Raw genomic sequence first — 20,470 nt, 5'->3', positions numbered from 1 at the left:
GATTAGTTATTGTGTTTTAAAGGCTTTATAAGTTGTTTACACTTTAATTGCTTACACCCGTAGGTAGCTTTTACTTTGTTATTATTTTGCTGGTGAATTATTGCAATGTGTTTAAGCTTCGAAGTCTGCTGTCCAATACCAAAACATAGGAAATGGTCATAACACAGCATATCTATGCCTTACTTGCACAATCAGGGCCGGCCCTAACATTTGCGGGGCCCTATGTGAAATGTGAGGATTGCGCGCGGACCAGTAAGGGTAGAGATAAAGATAATAAGTGAAAATAAAGATTTTGTATTAGAAAATAAATTCGTATTTGCATTACATTTTTATTAAATGAAAGCTGACGATGCCGTTTTTTTATATCACGCGTAGGACTGGCGTTTACCATATTGATTGACACCCCAAAGTGACAATTTTGTCTTTTTAAGGACATTTTTATGAGTTTCAGGAGATTTCCAGGAGCTCCTTGAAAACAAGGAGACCACGGGAACCCTATTATAAATTATAATGGTTTAATTTAATAATTTACACCTAGAATTAGCGCGGGGCTTTTGAACCTTCGGAGTCCACCACTGTGACAGCATAGGCCTAGGGCTGGCCCTGATGATATCCAGCTCGCGGTCAACGAATTTTCATCACGCTGCTGCCTTATTTTTATTTGTTAACCTATAAACCTCGGTAAAACAGAAGTCATGTTCCAATAGTCACCCAACAAAACCTACTCAGCCCAAAGATCACTGCGCATAGACATCCCTTAAAGTGGTAGATAACTTCACATTATCTGGGAAGCATTTTATCAATTGACGCATTGCTTTAAAGAGAGGTTGATATGTGATCATGGGTAGTCGTGCTTTTGGACGCCTCCAAGCGAGAGTGTGGCGAAATAAATCGCTCCGCCTTTCTACAAAAATCAGTGTCAACCAGTATTCTCTCAACCCTCTCTATGTGGATCTGAGACATGAGTACTTTATAGAAAGCAACTAAGACTTCTTGAACGACTTTACCAAAGACCACAATACAAACAGCGATATTCTTGCAAAATGGTATGAAATTCGAGTCCGAAGATAAGTGAGGAATGCAGTATTTCCCTTTGCTGTGCAGCCCCAACTGTGACCTACATATTTTGCCACATCCAGGGCAAGCATAACCATTGTCCGCAGGTGGCCGATTTAGATTTTCTTTTCGCCGTCTGCGTTTGTTCTCGGCAGCAGATTTTCTTTTGGTCTCAAATGTGTATCTCGCGGCCTTCGTGAGAGACCTCCAGCTGTCTCGTTCTGAGGCCGCATGCAACCAGGTGCTCTCTTCTTTGTCAGCCAAGGAAAGTTGACGACTAGGCTGGTCTTTGAAGAATTTCCGTGGAGCGCCTCTGTTACGTCGACCACATTTTAGCTCACAAAAAAAGACTGCCTTTGGCATTCGTTCGTCTCCCATACGGGATACGTGCCCTACCCAGTGCAACTGTCGGACCATAAGAAGTCCCACTATACTGTCCATACCGGCGTTGGCAAGGACATCGCTGTATGTAGTGCTGTCCTGCCACCGTATGTCCATGATTGAGCGCAAGCATCTTTGGTGAAAGCACTCAAGAAGTCTTAGTTTTTTCTGTAAAGTGTCCATGTCTCAGAGCCATAATAAATATACTAATTGCAGTATTAAATGTCATGAAGTAACCATTTTAGAAGTTATACTGCAAAGACTTTCTTACAAGCCTATAATAGCCCAATAGTTCTACATGAAAGAAGCAATGTAAAACGTTAAGACGTGAGCTGTGGTTTTCTATAGGCCTACTATTGGAGGGACTTTCTATTCTAATCGCCATGTACAATTACATTGAGAACTGAAAGAACTAAAAAGCAACTCTTCGGATTGATAGTCTTTACCCGATAGTTCATTTTCGTAATTACAACAATATTCCCAAAATAACTTCGGGTAAATATCCTTCCTTAACAAATTATTCATCCGAGCAAGGCTCGGTCACCTGATATTATATATATATATATATAAATATATATACATACATACAAGAATTGCTCGCTTAAGAGTATAGGATACGAAAGTCAACAACTTGCGTAGTTATTATACTAAACAAAGTAACTAGCATAGGTCTAATACGAAAGTCAGCAACTTGCGTAGGTCTTATACTAAACGAAGTAACTAGCATAGGTCTAATAGGAAAGTAACTTGCGTAGGTCTTATACTAAACAAAGTAACTAGCATATGTCTAATAGGAAAGTAACTTGCGTAGGTCTTATACTAAACAAAGTAACTAGCATAGGTCTAATACGAAAGTAACTTGCATAGGTCTTATACTAAACAAAGTAACTAGCATAGGTCTAATACAAAAGTCAACAACTTGCATAGGTCTTATACTAAACAAAGTAACTAGCATAGGTCTAATAGGAAAGTAACTTGCGTAGGTCTTATACTAAACAAAGTAACTAGCATAGGTCTAATACGAAAGTAACTTGCATAGGTGTTATACTAAACAAAGTAACTAGCATAGGTCTAATACGAAAGTAACTTGCATAGGTCTTATACTAAACAAAGTAACTAGCATAGGTCTAATACAAAAGTCAACAACTTGCATAGGTCTTATACTAAACAAAGTAACTAGCATAGGTCTAATAGGAAAGTAACTTGCGTAGGTCTTATACTAAACAAAGTAACTAGCATAGGTCTAATACGAAAGTAACTTGCATAGGTGTTATACTAAACAAAGTAACTAGCATAGGTCTAATACGAAAGTAACTTGCATAGGTCTTATACTAAACAAAGTAACTTGCATAGGTCTTATACTAAACTAAGTAACTAGCATAGGTCTAAAACGAAAGTCAACAACTTGCGTAGGTCTTATACTAAACAAAGTAACTAGCATAGGTCAAATACGAAAGTAACTTGCATAGGTCTTATAGGGCCTACTAAACAAAGTAACTAGCATAGGTCTAATACGAAAGTAAGTGTGTCGGGAGTGATATGTATCCTACTAAGTATTATTATGTAACTTGTTCTGTAGACTCACTGGCAATGACGTCATCTCCAAAATTCTTGTCGCATGGGAGTTGGGGGAGGGAGACTTATTTAACTTTTGCATTATGCTTGGTTAATCAGGGTCACACAATTCGAGGCTCGAGAAACCTCAGGACAATAGGCCTAGCCGTAGCTTGTGACCTTGCCCTTGGAGCGCGAGGCGTGGATTGAGAGGTGGGTCAGAAGGTGTCAAGCGAGATACGACCCGAGAAACCAAATGAACCGAACGAATCTAAATATTTTGGGTCACACTCGGTCTATATGACCTTTCGCATAGTTAAATTATATTGTATAGAAATACTTTTGACATCTACACCAATATAAAATACCAGCAGCATTGGATTCTCCCAGACTCCATAGACTCACCCATTCTCAACAATGCCTAGGCCAGTTTCACTGCATTCGTTCGACTTGCTTCTCAACTTAACCTAGTTTAATAGAACACGATATTAGCCTGGTGTTCGTAGTAGTGACTTATACACTACAACAGGGCCGGCCTTAGGCATTGGCAAACTAGTCAGCCGCCTAGGACCTCCGATTGGTGGGGGCCTTGCACAGAACTCTAAACAATTTTTTTTAGAAAAGAAGTAGCGAAACTTATCCTGAACGTTATAGTTGAAGTAATTTTTTTTCTTTGTTTTTATTTTTATTCTCATTTGGGGCCGCCTAATTCACTTCGCATAGGGCCTCCAACTATCTAAGGCCGGCCATGCCAACAATCTTGTATTCTCCTGGCGATGATAGAGTTAGCCTAATTACATAATTTCATTAAGGTTAAAAAAAAAAACTAGGACTGCCTAATCGTATAGCTTGTATTGATTTCACAAATATCTAAGTAACGCAATAGGCTTATTAGGAGTGAAAATGGAAGCCTCGCAACGTAGTATTTATTATTTGAAAATAAAAAAGCGATTAAAAATATACTTCTACATTCTCCGCCCTATTTATTTCACCAAATTGAGCAGAGACTACTAGACCACTCTGTTCAGTCCGCCGCACTAAGGATCTCGAGATCGAGAACTGAAAATGTTCATTTCTTAATTAGTGAATGTCCTCAGTGCACCAGTCTCTACACTTCCTGACAACGGTTGGGGAAAGATTTCTAAACATGCTTTCCCTCACTGAGCGCTTGCCACAGAAAACTATATTTTTATATTAAGCGATAGTAAGAAATGTTCGAATTGAGAGGAAAGGAAAAAAAACTGGGAATAACATATCGATTTGAACCGATAGTACATAATAATTCGATTCTAAAGTCTTATCAGACTTAATTAAGGATAGGCCTACATTATTTCATACCAGACCAACCAAAAATTATTTTCATTTTTTTTCTAATCATTGGCAATAAAATCATTCAACAAAATGTAACTTTCTGTTTTAAATGACACGTGTAGGCCTAATTTGGAGAATTTTGGGGCATGAATGTATATTTTTATGCTCTCTTACAAAAGTTTGCTCTAATCATGGAACTATACTAATCATGGAACTATACTAATCATGTATTGTTGTATTTCTTGTTATGCACAAATGTAAACCAAATTTCCTCACGGTTAATAAGGATTATTATTACTATTAAAGGATCTATATGGAAATGATTTCTTTAAAAATGAATTATTAATTGCTCGTTTAAAAGGAGGATTGCGTTCTGTATTTGTCTTTTTAATCATAAATAATAGTTTTGGTTCTATAAGGGCGTCTTATTAGTTGGCTTGACAATATTATTTTAGTAAAACGGCAGTTTAAATGACAGTTTTCTGCATAAACTTCGCTCTAATTGAAATGAAACTAAATATCAGACATTACTAAGGTCCCTTATTGTGCGTATTAGATCAATCTGTTTGCTCTACGAGCTGAGACCTACTCTTGGTATAGACCTAAGTAAGCTTCTACATTACACAATGTGTCGAAGGCCACATTGACTGCTCCACAATTAAATCGGACAGCTCAAGGCTATTTAAAGTTTTTCTTGGATTTTTACCAAGCAGCTGAATGACGTTTTTTTTTTGCAAAAACTTTGCTCTAATTTAAAAGAAACTAAATATCATAAATTACAAAGTTCCCCTAATGTGCGTAACTTATGAGATAAGATTGTGCGTGTTAGACCAATCTAGTCTACGAGCTGAGACTAACTTCTTGATATTGACTATCATAGACATGAGTAAGCTTCTACATTGCGCAATGTGTCAAAGGCCACATTGACTGCTCCACAATTGAATCGGACCAGCCCGAGGCCATTTCAAGTCTCTTGGATTTTTTACCAAGCACACTAGAGAAAAGTACCATTCCCGTGTAGACTAACATTTGAAAAGTTCGCTATGTCTAAGGAACAAAAAAAGGGCGGAAATTTTGAACTGAGGAACTACGCAGAGATGTGTGTATGTAACCATTTCCTGTTCAGATAGATAGCACAGGAGGCCCAGACAGGGTAGGGGCCTACTTATTTTTTTCTTCCAAAATCAACATTTATTGCAACCCTTGTTGGTCAACTGAATGTATCGGAAACAAAAGTTTTGAACAAACAGCTCAAATTAGAAGGCGTGCCAATAAACTAGTTTAAATCTAACAAATATATATATATATTAACATTGATTATCTATTATTACTTCTATAATACGTCAGCTTTTGCATACAATATACTTTTATATTCTCCATTTCTGTATCGCAAGTGCCAAATATGCCATTCTGCAGTGAATAATTGTCATGGTAAAAGTATAGACGTAATTTTTCAATGTGGTTTTTGATTACAAAACATGATGTAACGAAACGATCTACATCAACTGTCTTTATTTAGAAAAAGTCTGCTGGTCTTACCATAAAATCTACACAGATACCTCATTACATGTAAAAACTTTCCCTTTCAGATGATCTATAAGGCAGATGATGTAAAGGTCATCTGTTTCTGTGGCCTACGGTTTACGAGGGTGTCATTTGGCCAGCGCAATGACCAACCGCCTTTATTTTTCCTCAACTAATATCAGGTACTTATTTGAGCTGGATGGACTTAAAGATTCCGAAATTAAAAATCCCAGGACACGCACCTGGGACCCCCGTTTCGGAAGCTAAGCGCTTTACCGCTCAGCCACCGCGCTTTCTATTACGACGTGTATTTAACAGTTTATGCAAAGGTCATAATGGTTTCTCAACGTTTATTTCAAATAACGAGAACAACGTTTTGGTGTAGATCAATACATTTATGAAAATAAGCTTAACCATATTAAGAACCAAGACCAATCGTTACAAGAACACTGGTAGAATTTGTTCCGCTTTGGGGGACACAATAAATAATTAGAGCACTTCAAATCAATGAAGGTTCTTATACTTTTTTCCTTTAACCAAATTTTGTGTTTGAAGTTAATATCTAGATCCATGATTGATCCATCTATCAATGACTTCACGAAGGCTTTAGTTAAATATGTACTACTTATGCTAGCGCCATGTTTACACTTTTTTATCTGCTTGTTGAAATTAGATCTAAATATTGTATCTGTTTTGTTTCTGGTTCCTATTTCATTAAGTTAAATCATTGACTTTTAACAAATTAAAAAGTTGTAGCCTATTCAGACACACACGCGTCTGTTTATCCCAAACACACATTCTCTCTTTATCATGCACACACTTCCTCTTCGTTCAAACACTCCCTATCTCTCCCTCTATATTACACATAGGCTGATAGTGCGCAGGCACACACACACACTTTTGCATTGAAGGGAGATAAACAAGTTTCGAAAAGCAAGTGAACGCCACCAATCCTCCTCAGCGTGGTAATGACGTCACATCGAAACGGGGGTGGGTGCGGGGCAGGACGGTGGAACATGCGCTTCGGTCATGGTGGTCAAACCATGGCGTAAGAGAGCCATTGGTCATAAGGCGTATCTAGGCAGACAGCTGTGTAAGCCGTGTAGAAGGGTCAGTGTTGCTAAGGGTCAGTGGTCAGTACTGGTCAGGTAACAGGGTAACAAAGACTAAAAGCGTGCTATGATGCAGACGCTACTAGAGCTAGCCTAGGACTGACCACGCCTTCTTGGACGCTGTGACCAACTAGGTCAATTGAGGTCCGAAGCCCGCATGTCCGCATCCTGGTACTTAAGGGACCCCAAACAAAATTGCTGTTGTCCATTTTCCGTGGTCAGTTGACAAGAGCAGAGGTAAAGTATAATCTGAGGTCACTCTAACATTTTTAATAACTTAGTTTCATATCTTTGACATAAGGTCAATACGACCTATTACATCTAGATAAATATTAAATTAGCCTACTGGGTAAATATGCATTTTAAAAAGCTAATAATGAAAATAATCGAACCAAACTTGCATTTTGTACATTAATTAAATACAAATGCAATCATGAACATGATTTTTTTTTTTACTGTTTAGTTTTCTTTTTGTTTGAATCAGAAATATACGGCATCTAGATCTTGTGCTGCCTATTTAGTAAACTTCCAGTTCTTCGACTTCGTTTTTTTACCAATTTAAAATTGTAAAGAAATGTCTACAAACCTACATGATTTTCTTGTATCGAGACTATTTTAAATAAAGTCTACTTTCTATCAAAGTTTCATAATAATTGAAGCATTTTTTTTCAGCTAGTCATACTTTGTGACTCTCTTTGTTATATATCAATATATGTTAGCTCAATCTACAGGGCTTATTAATATAGGCCTATGCCTAGATAAATGATTATATTATTGCCCACTAAATTAAATTGTGTCCTATGCATTTTCTGCAAACAAGTTTTAGAATGTAGGCCAATATTGGCAATATATATTTATATTCTAGATCTGTGATAAGCTATAAATGCTAAAACAAGAACGTCTGTATATGAGATAGATAGTCACGACATGGCCTAAATTGTGCCGATGTGCCACAAATCAAAATCAAATTGTATGAGATAGAATAAAAAAATTAATAGCTATAACAAAATTGAAAAATTCATGTATTAATGATTTGGTATTGCATTCAATCGGTAAAAGATAATGAAGCCTATAAAAAGAGGTATCTATGTAACAACAACCTACTAGTATTGAGTCTATGATATAAATTGGTTTAAACCTGCTTGGATACTTTCAAGAGTAAAATTACTTTTCCATTTGGAAGTTAGTCTTCATGCTATGTACTTTTTTATTGAGATGGTCTCCATTGCCCAGTGCTTATCTCCCATTTAGATGAATTTAGAGTTTTTAGAGTTTGAAAAAAATGTTAACATTTTTCATTTGTCCAACTGTCCCAGAATGACCAAAATCGGTAATTTTATAAACTAGACTCTTAAGGCGCTCAGATATTTTTTTTATGTATGCTCTAAGTTTCTCCTTGGTAATTTTGACTTAACAAATTTTATTTCGACAGATTTAATACTGTTTTGAGTTATCACGTTTTCTGGGTCATTAAATGCACTGGAAAACAAAAACTTATCTTAAATCCTACTCCTAAAGCTAAATCTGGTCATAACTATTTGCTGATACTTAAAAAACTAACTTGAGCATGTTTTCTGGGAAGGTGTAACTAAACAATGGGTGGGTCATCTTGACATTAAGAGCTTGTGTCCGTTTGTGCGTGTCCTCCTCCTCCCGCCCATTATCACGCGCCAGTGGGAAAGGTCAGCTGCTGTACGTGCGCCAGTGCTGACCACACGGCTGCCCCGAACTGACTTTCACTCAGCCCAACCTTTGGTGCCCCCCCCCCCCCCACCCTAGGCTGGACCACCGCCCATCCTTAAAACCGCTCCCTAATTCATGCCCACAGAAACAGTGGACTTCACAGAGATAGCCTTTCAATAGTTTCTTTCATGCGTGAAGATAAAAAATGTGAATCTTCGGACAGTGACCAAGTCTTCACGTCTGTCTCTCCTTTTTCTAGCTTTACCTTTTATATCTTTTCCTTGTCCAGCGTACATTTTAAAATTTTGAACTTAAAAAAAATTAAACGTCAAAATAGTACAGTACTTATTGAGAGTATTTGAAACATTAATGCCGAAACAAAATAATGGATAAATAAATAATGAAAATGATATAAAACGTAATATCTGCATTTGTGTGCAGTACTTATTGAGAGACAGAGGAGCAAGGATTGTTCATCGGCATAGACCAAAAGGCAGGCGTTCCAAAAGCAGACCATTAGTACGTAGACTTGATGTTGTAGATCCACATTATCTGAGTCACGTAGACTTGCTGTAAATCCACATTATCTGAATCACGTAGACTTGATGTTGTAGATCCACATTATCTGAATCACGTAGACTTGATGTTGTAGATCCACATTATCTGAATCACGTAGACTTGATGTTGTAGATCCACATTATCTGAATCACGTAGACTTGATGTTGTAGATCCACATTATCTGAATCACGTAGACTTGATGTTGTAGATCCACATTATCTGAATCACGTAGACTTGATGTTGTAGATCCACATTATCCGAGTCTGGGCATGGAGACCAAAAGCCCATTATACATCAGAATGGAAAGATGTACTAGAGCAGGCCAGGGCTGTAGTCTCTCTTGGATGAATGGATGCTTAAAGAGAGAACAATATGAAGTCCTCTAGGAATAACTATTTTTGCAATTCAATGCTAATGTAATTTTTACTGCTGCTATTCAATGCTAATGTTAGTGAACAGTTGGTATCTTAATATTTTTATTACTTTGTTCCAACAACACTTATTTCTACACCAGTGGTTCCCAAACTTTTTCCTGAATGAAACACTTAGCACATTCTGAGTATTTAGCGGAACAATGTGTTTATTTATTTTTAGAGAGATTGATTCACTTGGTGGCCTACTAGTTACTTATTCCAGTAGTTCATGGAACAACTATTTAGGCTTCCAGTGTTCTGCGGAACAGTTTGGGAAACGATGGTCAACAAAGTGTCAAAGGAAAAAATATATACTTACAAATCACCTAAGATACAAAACATTAAATGAGGAATCACAAAGTTGGATCAAGTTGGCCTACTCAAAGTTTGTTACACAATAATTGTGCCAGTTTTGTTTATTTACATTTATGTTTTTGAATTTATTTGTATGCTACTACTCTTCCCACAAATCTCTGATGAATACCTGAAAGAGGCCATTTATTGTGCTATCATAATGATACATTTTTTTAAACATTTGGGCAACTGCCTGTCATTCATATTTAAGGAACAGAAACATAATTATATGTTATCAACTTTATGAAGTTCAATGAAAACCTTTTTGTTAAAAAGCTTTAATCTTTTCAGGAAAAGACTTGTAAGATGACAGCCACAGTTAAAGGTAAAAAAAGGTTGTAGCCAGCTTCTTATCATGATCCTTCTGCTAGTAACTGCTGATCATTTGGAAGCTGCTGATTCTGTTGGGGCCTGCTGAAGTATCTTGAGATTACAAGGCTACAAAGATGGCAAAAACCAATGAATTTCTACATTAGTTATTTGCATAAGTGTGAGGCACATGGTGTCTGTAGGTCACAAACTTTTAGGCAGGAGACATTTTTTGGGATTTATACCACTTTTGAGAACAAGAAAACAAAGGAAGGCAAATTAAGAAAATGGCTGTCAAAAGAAAAAATAGTACAGAGGCCAAGAAGAATGTTGCCAAAAAGGGTAATTCACAATTATTATAATTATTAATTATATCTTTGAGACGGGTGCCACAACAAAGAAGAGTGGGGTATACAATAATTTGATAATAAATTTAATAATATAAATAAAAAAAAAAAACCATATGATTTAACTTCAATTAAAAAATATAATTTCTATCCAAGGTAGTTCCATCACCTTAAGAAATACTGTAGTTATTTAAATAACTTCTAGATTGAATGTGTCAAAGACAATGCTTATGTTTGATTCACAGCTTATGTTCCTTCATATGTCCAAGAAGGAGAGAAGTGTGTTGTGTGTGGTGATGACTCAACAGGGACTCATTATAGAGCCATGACTTGTGAGGGCTGCAAGGTCTGTATTCACCATTACAAGAAATGTTAGGTGTTTTCTAAAACATACACTAAAACAGCCAAAAATACTTTATCCATATGATCTAATAACTTCAGAACTTTTCTCTGAGGGAGATAAAGTTTTCCATTAGTCAATGGTCTTTACTAATAGTTACAGTAGTTTGGTCCTATCTTCTAGTTGACCTCATTTAATCCTTTATCTCCAGGGCTTTTTTCGGAGAACAATTCAGAAAAGTAATGGAGATGAACCCAATTATGTTTGCAAGAAGGAAAAGAAGTGTGAAATAACTCCACAAACAAGAAATACTTGTCAGTTTTGTCGATTTCAGAAATGTTTGGCAGGCAGAATGGATCCAAGCTGTATGTGTCATTTAATATTTTTTGTTGTAGTACTGTATTAAGGTTTCTTAAAGTCTTTTACTAGCTTTTAAAACTTTAAATACTGAGTAAAGCAAAGATACATTACATTTTTGTAGCTATAAATAAATAGTTTATTAACAATAACACAATTATTTTAAAATTTAAATAAATATATAGCTTTTGTATTCTCCTACAGCACTTAAAGAGAAAATACATACACACAAACACCTAAATTACTTCAAGCTTTTCCTACTACTCAAGCACCTCCTACTGCTAAACACTGATTGAAACCACACACTTCTACTCCTTGTGGATGCTGCTGCAATGTGTGCAAACTAAGGTTTTCACTCTTCCTGGCTAGTGGCCATTTTTTGTCATACATATCAAAAGAAAAGCCAATTCATTGCTGTGCACATTGCTGTGCATTGTCCTACTAGCTTTTCATCTCTAAATCATTTTTTGAGTGTTAAAATTTTTTAAAAAGTCAGATTCTAAGTTTCGTCCTTGAGTCTGACCTAGATCTTACTGTTTTTCTCCAAAACTTTTGAGCTAGCAAGCTATTTTATTAGCATTTACTCACAAAATCTTAGCTTAAGTTTAACTTCACGTCACTTAATAGTACGAAAGGATAAATACTTTTTTATTTATTGGGTGGGACGGGGGAAAGGGGAGGTAAACATGTTTTTCTTAGTCTTCCTAGTTTGACCATTAAAAATAGTAATGATTATTCAATGGTTATTATTGTTTTATTTAGTTCATAAGTATCAAAAAACTTATTTTCTTAAGATCTAAGAGTTACTTAACACTTAAGCACACTCATTGGCTTATTTACCATTTTCTTGTATATTTTTTCTCAGGAGGACCTAATTTAATGTTTTGACATTTTTTTGTAACCCCAGAGACTTACTTTTGTGCAATGTAATTTGGAAAATATTTATAATCAATTTTTATAGATAAATAAACTTTGTTCATTTCAGCTGTACTTGACAATGAAGGTAGAAACAAACTAAATACTTTAATCGAAACCAACAGAATCAAAAAAGGAAAGTTTAGGTTAAGTGACACTGAATGGAAGATGCTACACCAGATTGGGAGGGGGTTCAAGTCTCCAGACGTGGTGAAATTCTACATGTTTATAGAAGAGAAGGTAAAGACATATTACATTTAGCATATATCAGTTTGTCTTAAAAGCTTAATGTTTGGTAAGATGAAAAACACTTTGCACCAGATAGAAATTCTGTTATGTTGTGCCCCATTTCATTATCAGATCAAAGTAAAAATCTTGTAAACACAATCTAATTGACTAAAGGGAATTTAGTGGTTAAGTGGTAGAATGTTTGGCTTTTCAACCAAGAGATCTCAAGATCTCAATCTAGGTAAAGACTGGGATTTTTAATTTCAGGATTTTTAGGCTTCCCCAGAGTCCACTAAACTTTAATATGTACCTGACATTAGTTGGGGATAGTAAAGGCTAGCCAGATGACACCCTTGTTAACCATAGGCCATTAAAACATGTGACCTTTACATCATATGCACTATAGATTTCAAAGTCTTAAAAGGGTATTTTACTTTGACTTTTTAAAGTAACAACCTAAATGAAATCTTCCTCACCCTAATCGCCAATTGGAATATTTTCCTTTCTAAATTGTATTTGCAGAATGTTTGTTGACAATAATAAGAAAGATAAACTTATCAAAAATTAAAGATGTCTTAATACAATTCACTTGATCGATACTTGTTTCTGTAACAGTGTCTCAGACTGAAGTTTTACTGAGTAGGGTCACCCCATGTCCATCCTTTTTTCCTTTTAGCTTATCTAGGCTTGGAATGGGCCATGGCATAGGCAAGAGGTAAGAGGCTGTTTTATTGATGACAGGCATCTGTTGTGTGATTTTGCCACCTTATGCACTAAAAGATGTTTGAGAATACAAGTCAACAAGCCACCCTAGCCTTTGCTCTTAACATTTCAAATCTCCAATTGAAACTACTCAGCAATGTATCTCCCATTCTACTTTCCATTTAAATAGGGGTACTAAGAAGGAAGGAAGATTTAGATAATTATTTCTATTATTATTTTTTTTAATTAAAAAAGGGAGACAACTATATATGTTTGTATGTTTTACATGTTTCGGATGTTCCTTCAGAGTTGAAGATAAATACTTCTAGTCCAAACCTCCCGCAGGACGACGGGGGATGGGAGCGGGCAGGGTTTGAACCCGGGACCATCGATAAATCTGAACGACAGTCCAGCGTGCAAACCGCACGACCAGGCAGCCATCCTATATATTTAATGCATAACAAGAGCATTTATAAAAAGAAAGAGCATATATAAAAAGCAAAAAAAAAAAAGTTATTTTTTTTTTTTTCATTATTTCTCAGGACATTAAAGTGAGCAACAATGAAGTTCAAGAATTGAATCGAAGTCTTATCCATGCATTTCGATTTATAAAGAATATCCCAGGAATAGAGAAGGTAAGAGTGCACTGTATTTACATATTTTTTTCAGAGCCTTTTAAAAACATTTTGTGACTTTTATCAATGAAGGAAAAAAATGCCATTTTCTATTCTATATTGTTAAACTATAAAAATGGTAAACTATTGAAAACAAAAAAAGTAAAAATTTTACTTTCTGGATTTTTCATGTTAAGTCTTATTTTTTTAATTCAAATAATTGTACTATATTTTACCCAATTAAACATAATAAAATGTTTTACCCAATTAAACATAATAAAATGTTTCTTTTCTAGATAAAGAAAGAAGACCTGGTGGCACTGCTAGAGACCAATTTAATTGACTTCATGGTGTTTCGACTTGCTGAACTATTTGATACTGATGAAGTTGGATTGCACTTTCAAAATTTTTACCTCCAAGAATCAGATGTAGCAAATGATTATTCGTATATGAAGGATATTTATTGCTACACAGAACATTATGGCCAGTTTGTCAGTGAGGATGGCATTGTTTTAGGCTGTCTTGGTGCTATACGCTTGCTTAATGTTGGAAATGGTAAGATTTTACTAAATGAATTTCTTTAGAATAATAATAATAAGGCTTGTCTTTGAGTTTGAAGATTGAGGAATGCAGTATTTTCTGTGGCTATGCAGCCCAGTTGTAACATACATATTTTGCCTCAGCCAGGGCCAGTGGTTGATTAGGATTTTCTTTTTGCAATCTGCGTCTGTCCTCTGCAAATTTTCTTTGGTTTCGAATGAGTATCTCTCGGCCTTAGTGTGTGATATCCATCTGTCTTGTTCTGAAGTGTTTTTGTGGGGCACCTCTGTTACGTTGACCACCTTTTAGTTTACCGAAAAAGACTGCTTTTGGTATATGTTCTTCCCCCATATGGGATATGTGTCCAGCCCAGCATAACTGTCAGACCATAAGAAGTCCCTCTATACTGTCTATACTGAGTTCACAAGGACATCGCTGTTTGTATTATTACTCATGGGGAATGAAATTATAATAATATAATAATAATTTCTATTTTTGCTATGTTTTTCTGGTTCTTTAATAAATGTACCTCTGCAACTTTTAATAAATATACTTCTGCAACTTTTAATAAATGTACCTCTGTAACTGTGCATTTTAACTTTTCATTTATTTCTTAAATTTATTAAAAATATTTTTCTTTAAAGAGTTAGCAATGTAAATACTAACAAGAAAAAGAATTTCTGAAGTTCAGACATGATGTTTGGTATTAAATAGGGTCTGTAAGTGAAAAGATCAATATAAACAATTGAAAAGATCAATATAAATTGAAAAGAATTAAAAGAAGGGTTCTAAGAAAATAAAAAATATAATTTATATCCATACATGTTTTGAAAAAAAATAACCTTTTTAATTTTCTTCATCAGTGGAAAAAGAATTACAATGTGCAGAAAAGGTGGATGAAGTTTTGGAAGATATTCAAAATGTATTTTTGAAGTATCTTTCTCAAGAGAAGAAGGCCACCATTGCTTCATTATATGGTCGTCTAGTAGATTTTGAGACAATTCGTGAATCTCAATCACAGTTGCTCTCCAAGCTGGCCATGATGGGCTCAAATACAAAAGACTTATTATTGTCAACTTTTAATTCTGAAAACTCAAAGCTGTTGACAATGGAGGTAAGTAACTCAGTCACTGTTATTAAAAATGCTGAGACTGGTATAGCCAATTCAAAACATGAGAATAACTTGTTAGAAGCAATGGACTTTATGCCGTCTTTAAATAATTCCAAATCCAATAGTCCCCAATCATTGTCTAAGCAACCACAGGACAGTTCCTCTTTAGATAATAATGCAGAAACATATGTTGACCGCTTTATTCAAACTGATTTGAAGCCAGCAATACCCTTAATAGAAGAGTTGAAACCCTCAAAAAGTAAAACACATTTTTATCAGGAAAGTTTGACTCATGAGGAGAATGCAGATCCCCTATGTAGTCAAACTACCTTTGGTTTCGCTAACATACCAAAAGCTGTGAGGGTTAGTCCTAATGTTGACACCCAGGCCAATAATTCTGAAATTTCAAATTTTGTAGATTCGCAGCCATGTCTTAATCACTCTAACCCTTTTAATAATAATGTGCCAGGGAAATATAATATAGAAAATCAGCAATCACATGATTTGGACAAAAAACAATTTATAAAAGCTCAAGACAACACACAAACTCAAGTTGATTTTTCACAACAATCAGATGAAATTAGTACACATAAAAAATTAAATGAAATAAGTACACATGAAAAATCAGATGAAATAAGTACACATGAAAAATCAGATGACATAAGTACACATGAAAAATTAGATGGAATAAGTACACATGAAAAGAATATAAATTTATCAGAAAATTTTACACAAAAATATGAAAGCATTTCACCAGTCCATCAAATAACACAGACAATCCCATCAAATAAAGACTTCAGTTTACAGAAAAAATACATTTATTCCGTTAAGAAAAAGTTGGTGGATGACATGGAATTTCAAAGTGTTGAAGTACCAAAACCTCAACTTTATATTGCGCCCGCAGAGCTGCAAGTTCCACAATTTTACGTACCTCAGCAATGTGCATGTACACATCTAGTCCCAAAATTTCTGTTACCTGTACAAAATATTTATCCTTCAGCTTATCAATCCATGTCGTACAATATTCGAGAGACTCCTCACGACCAGTTGGTAGCTCAGGTGCACAATGACATTGACGCCATCCCAGTCAGAAGCGTTATGTTAAACATGCCTAATAGACAAAGTAGTTACACATCAGATTCTGTATTACCCATAAGGAATTATTATGACCCCACAAAAATAGCATACCATATGGCCCCTAGTAATCAATTTTCTAATGAAGAATCAGAGGCTATAGATTTGTCTGCCTCTAGGTACAACAATATGGCTCCTCCTCCAGTTCACACATCTAAAGGAGAAGAATATCCTGTTTCAAAATCATTTGTTGAGAGTCAAGACATTCACAATTCAAGACGCCATCAGTTATTACCAACAGACTTGGTCAGCTTGTCTAATCCTACTACTACTCAAGAGGAAAACTTCCTCAGGTCAACACAAAATGGCAGCACTGACATAAGTCAAAATAGCTTTATTTATAAACCTTCAACCAGTGGCTGCACCAATTATTCATACACTCCAACTTGCAGTATTAATTGTGAAACCTCATTCAAAAGTACCTTAGCATCAAGTAAGAAGAATCCAGAACGAAAGATGTCTCCTTTTAAAAGTATTAAGAAGCGTTGGCTAACAGGGTATTTTCAACCATCTTAATTTGACTCAAATACTACAGTCTGTCTGTCTTAACTACAAATTATATGAAATTAAAATTCAACAATTAAGTAGTATATCTATCAAATCTGTTCGAAATTTTAAAGCCTTGAGTTACAAAATTATTTATCTAGTCTAAATGAAGTTTTAAAACCTTCAGGCACAAAAGAATTTATCTAGTCTAAATGAAGTTTTAAAGCCTTTAGGCACAAAAGAATTTATCTAGTCAAAATGAAGTTTTTAAGCCTTTACAAAAGAATTTATCTAGTCTAACTGAAGTTTTAAATCCTTGAGGCACAAAAGAACTTATTTAGTCTAAACGAAGTTTTAAAGCCTTGGCACAAAAGAATTTATCTAGTCTAAATGTTTTAAAGCCTTGAGGCACAAAAAGAACTTATCTAGTCTAAAGTTTGAGCCATAAGGCATGAAGTTACTGCCATTAATTTATGCTTTAATACATGTGTAACCAGAACAGTATTTATGGATCTCATGATTTTTTAAAATGCTTTTATCTTTTATATATTTTGTCCTTATTATTTTGAGTCAATGTCTAGTTGCATATGACCTTAATATAAATCATTTTTTTTATAACAATATGTATGGAATATATCAATATTCTCTTTATATAATTAAGTTGTGAGAATGATTTTTATAACATAATTAAATAGTCAGTTTTATCAGATACCAACAGAAAAGGACTTTTTAAATATAAAATCAGACATCTTTGTAATAAAACTTAATAGTAGAATTCATAGATTTTTTTTTTCAGTAGTGTTTATTTATAAAACACTAGTGAGGCTTCAGAAATTTTTTTTTTTAATTAGTGCACATAGGATTGCCAACTGCTACAATATCAATAGATAACTAAACAATGAACAGATTTACAGTTCACAGGGTGAATCCATGAAAAAAAAAAGCAGCATGTAACAGGTTACCCTGGGCCCTGGATGTGGCAAAAACCAAACTGAATCATACTATTATAACAAATTTACAAAAGGGGGGATTCACAAGCAATAGTATTGTTACACTAGATTCATTTTAAAATGATTTTTCATGGGATCCACTTGGCAAGGATCCCCTTCAGGTTATAGTAGCTACACCACTGACATTAGATGGGTGCTAATGCCTTCCAAAACAAATAGTTATCATTCTTTGGTGGTGTAGTGTATGTAAACAAATTGGTCAAACTGAGAATCTAATCAAGGCAGGGATTGTAAGCTAAAAATTCAAGGACTAACCAGTTATAATAGGTTCCTTGTTAATTTGAAAAAAATAATAGAAGTTGGTTGTCCTGTAGGTCACTAGACCATTGTCTCATTGACCATTGCTCACAGACTCAAGTAAACTTTCACCCGCCTTATGAACCCTTAAGTCTTAACAAAGTGGACACAAGAGATACTTATTCTAAAAACTGAATTTACCTCTGATGGAAATTTGACTTTAATGCATATTTTCCAGAGTCATAGAAAATTTGCAAACAAACAATACCCAGTAACCATATTAATACTCATACCAAAAAGTCTTTCTTTGATATGTGTTTCTGTGGAATAGCCCTTGGGACAATCTCACCATTTTCATTGTGAAGTTTTTCAGAGAATATAATGCTGAGTTGGCAAACCTATTAGTCACTATTTTAAAAATAATAATAATTAGTTTTATAGCAGTACGGTAAACAGACATTTTAAGCAATTAAGTTTGAAATAATGCACTACAAAATTTTAAAGCAAAATACTTTTCTCCTAGTCTTAATTGGAAATTTTTTGTTTGTACATAAATCTTGGCTATTAGTTATTTTAGTTTGTTTTTCACTATACTGTAAATGTGTATTCAACCTGCTGTGCTTTCTCTGAAGACATGACATTGTCCACCAGCTGGACAATGGACATGGTGTGTGATCTAACTATTGGCTGGACTGATTTTTCTATTGCCTTTTTTTTTCAAATAAACATGCTGTGCAATTTTTATTTGTAATGCTTTTTTTAAAAGAAGTATTTAAAATACACACTTTAGTGGAGAGATTGAACTATTGAAAGTTTTTGACAAATGTCAGAAATTAGCTTGTGTAAAGATCTCAATGAATGTGTATTAGCTGCTTTGTAAGCTTGGGCATGGTGGCTGAGTGGTAAAGTGCTTGGCTTTCAAACCAAAGGGACTCAAGTTTGAATCCCAGTGAGAAGTGGGATTTTAAATTCTGGTATTTTAAGGGAGACCCCAAGTCCACACAACTCTACTGGGTACCTAACATTAGTTGGAGAAAAGTTATAGCAGTTGGTTGTTGTGCTGGCCACATAACACTTTTGTTAAATGAGGCCCACAAAAACTACTGATTTTTACATCTTTCCGATAAGTGCAATGTCTGAAAAGGGTGTCTTTACCTTTATTAGCTGTGGCAGCTCTTGTCAATACTTGTTAGCTTTGAGATATTTTTTTTACTATAAAAGTTTGGATTACAACTACAAAACTACAAAATAAAATTAAAAAAATCATATATTGCGTATGATACTTTTGTCATCACTTTCATTGTTTTAATTTTGTTCAAAAAATATTTTAATTTATAAGATTTTTACTTGTCCTTTTGTGTTTTTTTTTATGCCATTGACAGATGTAAATATATATATCCTATATACTATCCTTTTTATGCAAATAATTTTGCCAATATTCTCTCAATGAATTACTGTATTGTGTGCATAATTTTTAAAATATTTAAAAAATATTATTTGTATCTTGATATTATGTTGTTTAAAAACAATTCCATTTGTTAATGTTGTTGCCTGAATGTATTTATGTAAATGTTTTTATACAGGCAGCTACATGTTGAAATAAAACAGAGTTGCTCAAAAGTAACTGAATACATTTTAAATGATATTTGCTTTTGGATGGTAGTAATCACATGATTTATTTATATATTAATTGATTTGCATATTAAAAATGAATCATTATAATAATTGCTTTTTTTCATTGGACTTGTTCAGTTAAATTTCTGTTTATAATTACCATTGTTGGTTTTGTAATTAATTATTGAATTAGCAATGAATAAGGAATCAGTGGATGTATTTGCTATGTAGATAGCTTCATATAATATTATAATTCTATGTTGAATTGAATCAAAATAAAATGCAGGTGTAAATATGAAGTGGAAGTATAAAAATTGTTTTAATATTTTGTTTGTTCTTTTTACTTGCCATTGGGAAATTCTTGTCTCTCTTGATGTCTTAATTTTTTTTATTTGTATTTGCTTTTACACTGATCACTTGGGGGTACACAGAAATAAATGAACACTGAGAGAAATATGTTTAGTGTCTTTTTTTTTTTTATTCTAAGGATAGATAGAAAATTATATTATTATATATTTTTTTTATATTTCTCTTAAGAATTCCATTTGTATGAATAAGTTATTCTCTAAATGCTTTTCAA

At 34.3% G+C, this 20,470-nt stretch overlaps 1 protein-coding gene across 2 annotated transcripts; it reads left to right on the top strand.

Annotated features, from left to right (window-relative positions):
* Nucleotides 1–6,952: 6,952 nt before the first annotated feature.
* On the top strand, nt 6,953–19,728 carry LOC106054320 (thyroid hormone receptor alpha-A-like). Of its 2 annotated transcripts, XM_013210132.2 has the most exons (9): nt 6,953–7,175; nt 10,238–10,597; nt 10,848–10,948; nt 11,154–11,307; nt 12,285–12,454; nt 13,687–13,779; nt 14,055–14,313; nt 15,162–15,412; nt 16,663–16,801. In XM_013210132.2, exons 2-9 carry the CDS (start codon nt 10,543–10,545, stop codon nt 16,699–16,701), a joined length of 1,122 nt encoding a protein of 373 aa, XP_013065586.2. In that variant the 5' UTR covers nt 6,953–7,175; nt 10,238–10,542; the 3' UTR covers nt 16,702–16,801. The 2 variants fall into 2 exon arrangements, with proteins under 2 accessions (XP_013065586.2, XP_013065585.2); XM_013210131.2 differs by having other exon boundaries at nt 15,162–19,728.
* The last annotated feature ends 742 nt before the right edge of the window (nt 19,729–20,470 follow it).

This window comes from Biomphalaria glabrata, chromosome 16 (assembly GCF_947242115.1).
Source record: "Biomphalaria glabrata chromosome 16, xgBioGlab47.1, whole genome shotgun sequence".
NCBI lineage: Eukaryota > Metazoa > Mollusca > Gastropoda > Planorbidae > Biomphalaria > Biomphalaria glabrata.
Note: the sequence above shows the minus strand (reverse complement) of the source record. Positions and strands in the feature narration are given on the sequence as shown.

Coding starts and splice junctions, on each gene's coding strand:
- LOC106054320 (XM_013210131.2), top strand. CDS start 10,543: ATGGCTGTCAAAAGAAAAAATAGTACAGAGGCCAAGAAGAATGTTGCC. Junction 10,949..11,153: donor TGACTTGTGAGGGCTGCAAG/GTCTGTATTCAC, acceptor CTTTATCTCCAG/GGCTTTTTTCGGAGAACAAT. Junction 14,314..15,161: donor CTTGCTTAATGTTGGAAATG/GTAAGATTTTAC, acceptor TTTCTTCATCAG/TGGAAAAAGAATTACAATGT.